Source organism: Heteronotia binoei, chromosome 15, assembly GCF_032191835.1.
Source record: "Heteronotia binoei isolate CCM8104 ecotype False Entrance Well chromosome 15, APGP_CSIRO_Hbin_v1, whole genome shotgun sequence".
Lineage (NCBI taxonomy): Eukaryota > Metazoa > Chordata > Lepidosauria > Squamata > Gekkonidae > Heteronotia > Heteronotia binoei.
The window spans coordinates 13,819,550-13,829,764 of NC_083237.1; the positions used below are offsets into that span (position 1 = coordinate 13,819,550).

General features: G+C 40.3%; 1 protein-coding gene across 1 annotated transcript; it reads left to right on the forward strand.

Moving 5' to 3' along the window:
- Positions 1-414: 414 nt before the first annotated feature.
- LOC132583083 (vomeronasal type-2 receptor 26-like) lies at positions 415-9,745 on the forward strand. The gene is made up of 6 exons (XM_060254747.1): positions 415-509; positions 1,351-1,528; positions 2,095-2,937; positions 4,734-4,961; positions 6,470-6,596; positions 8,829-9,745. Exons 2-6 carry the CDS (start codon positions 1,493-1,495, stop codon positions 9,743-9,745), a joined length of 2,151 nt encoding a protein of 716 aa, XP_060110730.1. The 5' UTR covers positions 415-509; positions 1,351-1,492.
- Positions 9,746-10,215: the final 470 nt, after the last annotated feature.

Genomic DNA, 10,215 nt, shown 5'->3' on the forward strand with positions numbered 1-10,215 from the left:
GTTAAGTCCATGTTGTTAATTATGGACCCTGTAATTTTCCATCTGATCATCTTTTTTTAACTCCTTCAAATCGCTGAGGAGTTTCACGTGGCAAATCTACAAACCAAGGCTGAAAATACTATTAAATTTAGCATTCAGGGATGTGACTAAAGGCAGAAAGGGCTCTGCCAGTCTTCTTGCTGATACGCTAATGCCCATTCTACGAATCAGCCTAGGGTGTGAGTGAGGATGTGCTACTTAAATCATTCAAATGGCAAAGTCAGAACAGATGAACTGGAGCCCAGAGCGAAGGCTTCCATCCTGGCATTTGTGGGGTTGTCATTGATGTTGATGCCTCAGATTGCATGTAACGATTTGAACTGCATGTTCAGTGACTCTCTTTCTATTCTGCACAAGTACTGTCGGTTAGGAGACCTCATCATTGGTGGCATCATCTCTCAGATCTACTTCTCTTCTAAGCTGATAACATTTACAAGATATCCACATCTCGAAGAAGTTGAGGAAGTTGTGTAAGTAGGCATGACACACTCAATCAGGCTGGTGTTATGGATTGGTCTTATGGGTTAGCTTTGGATTTGGCTGGAGGACGAAGCACTGACATTGCAGCTTTCTATTTAAAAAAAACCCAAAACCTTTCCGGGAGGAGGCAGATGCAAGGAGAGCTCTGCTCACACAACCAATATTTCGCCTTCTCCTTTCTTGTTTCAGTTTCTCTGAAAAGAATCTTCAGTAATGTCTTAAGATGTAAGGAAAGGGACTGCAGAGAGATGGGAAAATCAGTTGAAATGTCCACGCCAGCAGTGTAGAAAGGGGCTGTTGATTGCTAAAAGTCATAGTAGTAAATATATCTTGCTTTCTGAAACCACTCATCCACAGTCCTACTGGATATTCCTTTCTCCTTTAGCCGATTCAGAAGAGTAAAGGCCCAACAGAGCTCCCACAGGACATAGGGTGGTGGAGGAAAGTCTTGTCCAGTGACAGCTGATTTATAATAACCCTGTCTGGTTTTCAAGGGAAGAGACACCCCTGGACTTGGTTGGTGGTTTTCCATCCTTGTATTAACCAGGGGCTACCCTGCTTAGTGTCTGAGATTTGATGAGATCAGGCTAGTCTGAGCCATCCAGATCAGGGCATAGGACATATACCAAATTGGAATGTAGTGAAAGTGATATTTTTTGGCTAATGCAACCAGAATTTTGTGGTCTGTGGCTGATGCAGTGCGTAATTCTGTTGCAGGATAGTAACTCAAATCTATCAGCATATTCTAGCCTTGGCATATGCTGCTAAGGAGATCAATGAAAATTCAGACATCTTATCCAATGTCACCCTGGGCTTCCATATCTATAATAATTACTTCAGTGCAAGATTTACTCACCTTGCCACTATAGACCTTCTTTCGACACAGAGCAAATTAATCCCTAACTACAAGTGTGGCATCAAGAACACTCCAATCGCAATCATTGGAGGACCAGTCTCTGACATTGACCTTCATATGGCTTCCATTCTAAGGAACTACAAAATCCCACAGGTAATGTTTGTGCATAGAACACTGAGTTTAAGAAGAGGAAAGGAAACACTTGCTTCCTAGATGTGGTTTGGTGGCATAGGCCTTACAAGTCACACTGCTGACATGAAAAAAGACTTGCTACTTCAAGGCCATATCCTGGCCAAAGAAGAAAACAGCTGACGATCCCTTTAGATTTGTTACTCAGATTGTATGTAACTACCATATGTAGTTATTCAGCATGTATGTAACTACCATATCCTATGTTACACCACTATTTTATCAAGATTATGTGCAATGACTAACAGCATATCTCAGTGATCTCAGGCAAATAAAGGGTTTTTCTAAACCTCTCAGATCTTTTACTTGGAGCCAGGTAATGAACTTGCATGCATTTGTTCTACCGCTGAGTTACAGCCCTTACCAAAGTAAAATAGAATTAATCAGTATTATGTTATTGATGTGTGCAGCCACCACTATGAGAACGCAGACAATCTCTGTGTTCTCTCACACCAAGTTATAGAGTTCTATTCAACCAACCAATTTTATTATGGAAATGGAACTTTTTTCTCTTCTTTCTTTCCTTCAAGCTTGCATACGGTTCTCCTTCAGTGATAAATGACACAAGCCAGTCTTTTTTCTTCCAATGGATGTTCCCAAATAGGAATAATCATTATATGGGCATTCTTCAGTTGCTTCTTCATTTCAGATGGACATGGATTGGGGTGATTTATCTGCATGTCCAAAGTGCAGAGATGTTTGCACATAGCGTGCTTCCCATCTTTTCCCTTAAAGGTATCTGCTTTGATTTCATAGAAAGATTCCCTAAAATAGCTTCTTCCGATAATGTTTTTGAAGTGATGAGGAAGGGGATGAAATTATACAATATTGCTATGGAAAGCACTGCCAATGTGCTGCTGGTCCATGGTGAAATTCAAAGCATGATGATTTTGAGAATGTTGCACTTTTTCTCAAAATTTGAGAACAAATATGTGACGGAGAAGATCTGGATTATGACAGCTCAAATGGAATTCACATCACTTGCCTTTCAAAGAGATTGGGACATAGACTTCATCCATGGCTCTATATCCTTCGCTGTCCACTCAGAAGAGATGCTGGGATTCAAGGAATTTCTTCAGAGGAGAAACCCTCGAGTTGAAAAAGAAGATGGCTTTATCAAGGACTTCTGGAAAGATACCTTTAAGTGCTGGTTCCACGATTCTGAGGAAGATATGAAGGTCTGTACTGGAGAGGAGAAGCTGGAGACTCTTCCTGGGTCGGTCTTTGAAACAAGCATGACTGGTCACAGCTACTGTGTTTACAATGCTGTCTATGCTGTGGCCCATGCTGTGCATGCCATGCATTCATCCATATTGAGACAAAGAAGCTTGATGGATGGGAGGATGTGGAAGTTGAATCAACCACCATGGCAGGTAATGCAGTATAGTTCTGTGGTTTTAACCCTTCACACAGTGTCCTAGGTAATGCATTCTGAAGAGAACTTCATTATGAGAGCATCATGAGTTTATATGCCCATCTGCAGCTATGTGGTCAAATTAATAAGCACTCATATCTGGTTGTCCATTGTTGTTCTTGGTGGATCACCTCCCGCATTCTGCACAGAAACTCCTTTACTGCATAACTCTTTGTCTCTAGTCCTGAGCAATCAGTTGGCTTGGGAATTTCCTAGATGAAATAAAGATGATTTCTCCTATGTATTGGCCATGTAGAAAGAAGCTGGTTGGAGTGGCAGGCAATTGAATCCTGAAGCACAAAAGGGTCACCTTTGCAGCTGCTTCCACTGCTATGTATTTCATCTTCGTCCTGCATATACAGAATACCAATTTGGGGTTGAGAAGGGGTCAGACGATGGCTACAGCTAGGCCAATTCTGCACTAGACCTTTAATCCTGGTTCAACCCTGTCCCTGAACTGATTTTCTACACTAGAATTATAGAATCGTAAACTCCTAGAGCTGGTTTCTATGATTTAAGTCTTGAATGTCAATTTGGGGACAGGGCTGAAACAGGATTAAAGGTCTAGTGCAGAACTAAGCATGTTTAAAAGGAAGCTTCCAATGCCCTCCATTGTCAAGCAGTCTTACTCACTGAGGCAATGGCACTGGGGTCAAAATTCAACCAATCCTGCTTTATATTACAAGTGTTTTCAGGAAAGCCTGGAGATCACAACATTCCATTTCATTTATTAGCTTCTATGACCAAGGGTGTTAAGCTCAATCAGAATGTAACAATTGTCAAAACATGCATGGGTATACAGCATAACTAACCATATTCACAGAATTCAAATGTTACAGTCAACATGTTCAAATCACAACAGACATCTGTGGAGCCAGCAGGCCTTCTTCAACCACCCAGCTCCCATTAAACCTCAAATGCTATAGATCAGAGATTCATTATCTTGGAGAAACCCCTACAATAAATTGAATAGTGAAGATCTTTAAAGTGAGTTAAGGAATAACATAAAATCCTAGGGAAGAAGATAGAACGTTAAAACCAATGAGTAGTCAATCCTATTCACTTGGCTTTTGGTGATTTTTATCTAGTCCTGCATTTTAAATAAGGATGTCTAGTGTTGCATTGACAGTGGGCTTTGAGCAATGGCACATACTATTCTTCCCTTAAGCTACTTTGGGAGATCATAAAAAAGAAGAGAAAGAGCTCACCAAGTCAAGGCAAGGTCCGTGTGATGCAGGAATCATTAGTTTTCTTTAGATGACAATAGGATTCATTTTTTCTTAGGGACAAAGCACCCAACAGTGGTACAAATGCCATTAAAGTGAATAAAAACACCTGCTGGCAACAGCCATAAATAGCATATTGGCAATAATTGTTAAATGCAAAATATAATTGCAGTATATTGTCAATAGGAGCCCAGAGTGGTAAGCTGCAGTACTGCAGCCCAAGCTCTGCTCACGAGCTGAGTTTGATTCTGTCAGAAGCTTGGCTCAGGTAGCAGGCTCAAGGTTGACTCAGCCTTCCATCCTTCTGAGGTTGGTAAAATGGATACCCAGCTTGCTGGGGTAATGTTTAGATGACTGGGAAAGGCAATGGCAGTAAAAAGACTGCCAAGAAAACATCAAAATCTGACATCACCTCTTTGGTGGGTAATCACCTGGTGCTTGCACAGGGGACTACCTTTTACCTTTTTAATATTATCAATATTTGCTTTAATGTCAATTTTTCTGCATTCATTTTCTTCTTTCTCTTTAGCTCCACCAATTTCTGAGAAGCCTCTCATTTAACAACAGTGCTGGGGAAGAGATTTCCTTCAACCCAAATGGGGAACTGGTAGCTGGATTTGATATTATCAATTGGGTCACATTCCCAAACCAGTCCTTTCTTAGAGTCAAAGTGGGAAGGATAGGCCCAAAGGCTCCTCCTGATAAAGTATTCACCGTTTGTGAGGATGCCATTCTGTGGCCGAGCAGATTTAATCAGGTGGGGACCATACTTATTTCAAGACAACTCCAGTGGTTTTCCGAAAACTGAAAAAAAAAAACAGTTCTTTGTTTAGTGCTCTGTCCCTGTTTTTTGAGACAAGGCTCAACTGAAACATAATTTGAAAACCTGGGTGAATCTTTAAAATTGTATTTGGGTGCATATTTAACTAAAACTCTGATGCCCATTCTTTTCATAAGAACACATTCAAGATGACTTAAGGACCGCCCTCAACCACATGTACTGACTAATCACTCCAGTTAACTTCAGAGGTTCTTCTTTGGTTGCTCCTGCTATCTGAAGCTAGACAGGTGGTGCCCACCCCCCAAAAATGGCTTTCTTGACTGTAGCACCAAAATGTTGTTAACCCCTCCCCAAGGAAATTTATCTGTCTTCTATTGGTGTCTTCCACCAGCTGTGAACGATTTTCTAATTTTAAATGTTTTTAATTGTTCAAATGTTTGAATGTTTTCATGTTCTTTGTCTTGGGAAGCCTGTTTGGGTGGAATGGCAGCATGGAAATAGATTTATTGATAGATGATAGATAGATTTTGTTTTAAATTATTTAACTGTTATTGTTTAACTTGTCTTAATTGTTAAATTCCAATGTTTATCTGTTGTTTTATTGTTTTAGTTTAATTCCTGTGAGATGCCCTGAACCTGCTTCGGCGGGGGGCGGGATGTAAATCCAATAAATAGATAGATAGATAGATAGATAGATAGATAGATAGATAGATAGATAGATAGATAGATAGATAGATAGATAGATAGATAGAGATAGGAAAACTCACTTTAAAAGTCACATGAGAACATGCAGAAGAGGTTGCGACTTTGTCAGGTAAAAGAGGTACAAAGGAGTGGGCTAAAAAAATACAACTGTAAAAATGGTAGCTACAAAAATACCACTAACCCACTTAAAAATCATTAGTGATCCAGCAGATAACAGACAAACAAGGCAGACGTTCTGAGTAAAAATTACAAGTTGGTTTATATAAAAGTCCAGAAAAAAATGCGTATCTGGAGTCAGGTCCTGTCTCTGGTGGTCACTTGCTTTGCATCTGACACGGGAGGTACACATTGTCCTCTGAAGAAGATTTTAACCCTCAGCAGATTTCTATGACAGAAGATGATCCCACATAGGGTTTTGGCCCCCAACAGAGCACCAGTTACAAACACTTTACTACTACCTCATCCAAAGGCCACAGGCAAAACAAACAAATAAATACATACATAAAATGAACAATATAGAAAGTGGTAAAAAACAAGAAATGGTCTCAAAAGGCCAAAAAAAAAAAAGTATGGTAAACAGCATTATAGTGAAAACACAGCACTAAGCTTAATGTGCTCTGAGCCAATGGCTCCAAGAAGGATGGCACAAATAACCTCTAGAGATTATGCCAGTATGCCATTCTAGCAGTAACCTCCAAATAGGTTGATCTCTGAAATAGTAACTCACAGGAATTGCTATCTGAATAGTCAATCATTCTGCTTTTCCCCCTTATGGGTAGGCACGGCCCCTTTCTACATGCAATGGTATTTGCCATCCAGGTTCTTGTAGGATGAAGAAGGAAGGGAAGCCATTTTGCTGCTATGACTGCTTTCAGTGTCCAGAAGGGAAGATTTCTAACCATGAAGGTACGTAATGACCTGTGCAGTTTCTTGGCTATATTAACTGTGACGAAATGTGCACATGAGGATTCACACAATACTGATTATCATGATGTATACATATCTGAATCTGAATTATCATGATGTTTTCAGAAATATTTCACATAGGGTTGATGGTGGTTTATTTTAACAGATTGATACTTCTATCTGGATCCTGTGAAAGTGTCATGAGTCATGATTCACCCCAGCTCTACTGAAGCAAATGAAGAAGTTCCCTCACAAGCCCTGAGATGTCCATAGTGCAAAACCCTCCAAACATGTCCCAAGTAGATCCCGTGGTCCTTCCTCAGAAACTAGCCCCAGTCCCCAACTGACCAGGAACCTCCTAAGCAGAACTGCACCTCAGTGATAGTTCTATCTGATCTGAAACTTCTAAAGGAGTCTATTCAGGAGTACATACCCCCTGTGGGCCTCTGCGGCCAGCCAGACCAGGATAGAATGAGTTTCATGTGCACTAGATAGCTTCTGCAGATAGCATCCCTCTTCTTCTGTCAAAATTCTGTTTCTGCAAGGCCAATGATTTTCAACCTACAGTTGTGCAAATGGTATTGCAAGGGGCAACCAATTAGTTCCGGCAGCAATTAAAGTGTTCAAAGCTAAAACGCTAGCCCAAATTCTCTATGGTATCCACATATGGATCTCAGCATTTACCAGGAAAGTGGAGGGCATTCAAGCCTCATTCTTTAGACAAATTCTTAGTATGCCAAAATGTGTGTCCTACTTTGCTCTCTGCTCTGAAGTGGGTCAGTCTTTGGTGGAGACAAAAGCCTGGATTGCAGTGTTTAAATTCCAGCTCAAAATTCACTTTAGAACAGATCCTAACAGCCTTCTTGATTGTATGAAAAGAGACCCATATATTTCATCCTGGTCAGCAGTACTTATGTCCAAATTTAACCAGTTGGGGTTAGAGGTTGATGATTTTTTTACTTCTGACGAGTCATATATCTTCAGATGTATTAAATTGAGACTCTTTGAGTTGGAGGAAATGAAACTACATCCAACAGACCCTTATATTTGCTCCCCAGTTTCCTTAGGTCTTTATGCTTTCTGCAGCAAAATGCCACATTATCTATCATACAGACTCCAAATCATCGCAGGGCATTTATGTTGGCTAGACTAAATGCGTTTCCCTCCAAAGTTTTACAAGGGAGATATCATCAAGTCCCTTTAGGTGACAGACTCTGTTCCTGTGGAGCAAATATTCCCGACTCAATTCAGCATATATTGCTTGATTGTTCCTTTTATCATAATCTCTGTAAAGATTTATTTTGCAAGCTTTCTTTCCCCCCAGATTTGTCTATTCTCCCACCCTGTTATTATTTATTGAACGATACTGAGGGGGAGTTTAGCGAGGCTGTGGCAAAAGTTTTGGCTGACATCCTTAAATTTAAATCTGACCATGTATGAATGCATCTGTAAACTCGGTTTCATTTTGATTTTATCTCCAATGTTTAAATTTTTATATTCTGTTTATTTTTATTTGCAACTGTTATGCCATTAAAGGTTTGGTATGATATTGCTAATAACAGAGGAAGCACAGTTCATGGCAGAGACTATCTAGTGCACACAGAACTTGTTAATAGGATCCATGAACCATGTTGTAATCTGATAAAATCTCTGATGGGATTGCATCTTTGTTTAAAACACCAAAATTGACTGAAATGGGATAGATACTACCACAAATCCAGATAGCATCAAGGAAGAAAAGATAACGTCTGTGATGAGATTGAATTTCTGCTGATGAGTCCAAAGACTTTGGTTGCTTCTGGACCATCATTAGCATAATAGCCCAGAATATCCGGATCTCATCACACTTGGAACCAAAGCAGGGTTAGACATCGTGTAGTACTTGGGTGGGAGACCCCCGAGGAGGACAGGGGTTGCTATGTAAAGAGAGGCAAAGGCAAACCATCTCTGCTAATCTCTTTCCTCAAAAATCCTGGTGTTGCTATGAGTCAGCTGCAACACAACAGCACCCAATTATTATTGTTCCTGGAACAACTCTTAGTATGACTCACTGCATATCTAGTTGCACCAGAAGAAGGAGATGAGCAGAGGTGGCTTGCCACTGCCTGCCTTTGCAGAGCAACCCTGGGCTTCCTTGGTGGTCTCTTTCAGGATTAAATGTGGAGGGCAGTTTACTGAAATCCTTTCTGCTTTGTGCTGCCAGGTATATAAACTACTTTGTCTTTTTTTCAGATATGGACGAATGTTTGCCGTGTCCAGATGATCATTTTCCAAACAACGGCCAAGATTTCTGCATTCCCAAAATCATAAGCTTCTTGTCTTTTGAAGAAATATTGGGAGCTTGTCTAGTTATTGCTGCCCTTTCTTTATCATTCATCACTGTTTTAGTCCTTGGGATCTTCATTAAACATCATGACACCCCCATTGTCAAAGCCAACAACCAGCACCTCACCTACACTCTTCTCATCTCCCTCATGCTCTCTTTCCTTTGTGCTTTACTATTCATTGGTCGACCTGAGAAATTCATGTGCCTCCTTCGACAAGCAGCTTTTAGCATCATATATTCACTCGCAATATCTTGTGTGTTGGCCAAAACCACCATTGTGATTCTAGCATTCATGGCCACCAAACCAGGATCAAGTATTAGGAACTGGGTGGGGAAACAGCTGATCATATGCATTGTTCTTTGCTGCTCTGTTATTCAAGCCACTGTTTGCACGGTGTGGCTGGTAACCTCTCCTCCATTCCCTGATTTGGACATGCACTCAGTGCCTGGAGAAATTGTACTGCAATGTAATGAAGGGTCAGTCACTATGTTTTACTGTGCCCTAGGCTTTCTGGGCTTCCTGGCTGTTGCTAGCTTCATTGTGGCTTTCCTAGCCAGGGAATTACCAGACAGTTTTAATGAAGCCAAGTTCATCACCTTCAGCATGTTGGTCTTTTGTAGTGTTTGGCTCTGCTTTGTTCCAACCTACCTAAGCACCAAGGGAAAGTACATGGTGGCTGTGGAGGTCTTCTGTATCTTGTCTTCCAGTGCTGGATTACTGGGTTGCATCTTTCCCCCTAAATTATACATCGTGATGCTGAGGCCTGAGCTGAATAATAAGGAACAGTTACTAAGGAGAAAAGAAAGAAAGGAACAACACTAAAACTCTATGACCCTGATCGAGATGAAGTAATCTTTGGCTAAAACACCATATTGACATTTTAACACACACTAAATAATACACTTTCAATCCACTTTGAAATTGGATTTTATTGTGAAATGGCAAAATCCACTTGCAAATAATCTCTGAAGTGGATTGAAACTGCATTATTTAGCATTTGTGAAAGCAGAAATAGTAAACAATGCGGCATCAATTAGTTATGGGTAATATATAAGAGATAAGAAGAACTCTTTTGGATCATAGCAGTTTGCCATTTAGAGCAGGATGCTTTTTCATACAGTGCCAACTATTTGCAAGGCTTTCCCATGATGTTATCTTTTAAATTATTGTATAATGTTTATATTCAGTTGTCTTTATACCTCCTAACAAAAACACATTTAATGTGACAAATCTATAAAATATTTGACTGATTTCCCACTCACCTTACACCGCTCTCATGTTCCTCTTCTCAG

What these genes read in the sequence shown, in the direction of transcription:
- LOC132583083 (XM_060254747.1), top strand. Translation starts at nt 1,493, where the DNA reads ATGGCTTCCATTCTAAGGAACTACAAAATCCCACAG. An exon ending in GGAACTACAAAATCCCACAG is followed by an intron (nt 1,529 to 2,094) that starts GTAATGTTTGTG and finishes CTTTCCTTCAAG; the next exon opens with CTTGCATACGGTTCTCCTTC. An exon ending in TGAATCAACCACCATGGCAG is followed by an intron (nt 2,938 to 4,733) that starts GTAATGCAGTAT and finishes CTTTCTCTTTAG; the next exon opens with CTCCACCAATTTCTGAGAAG.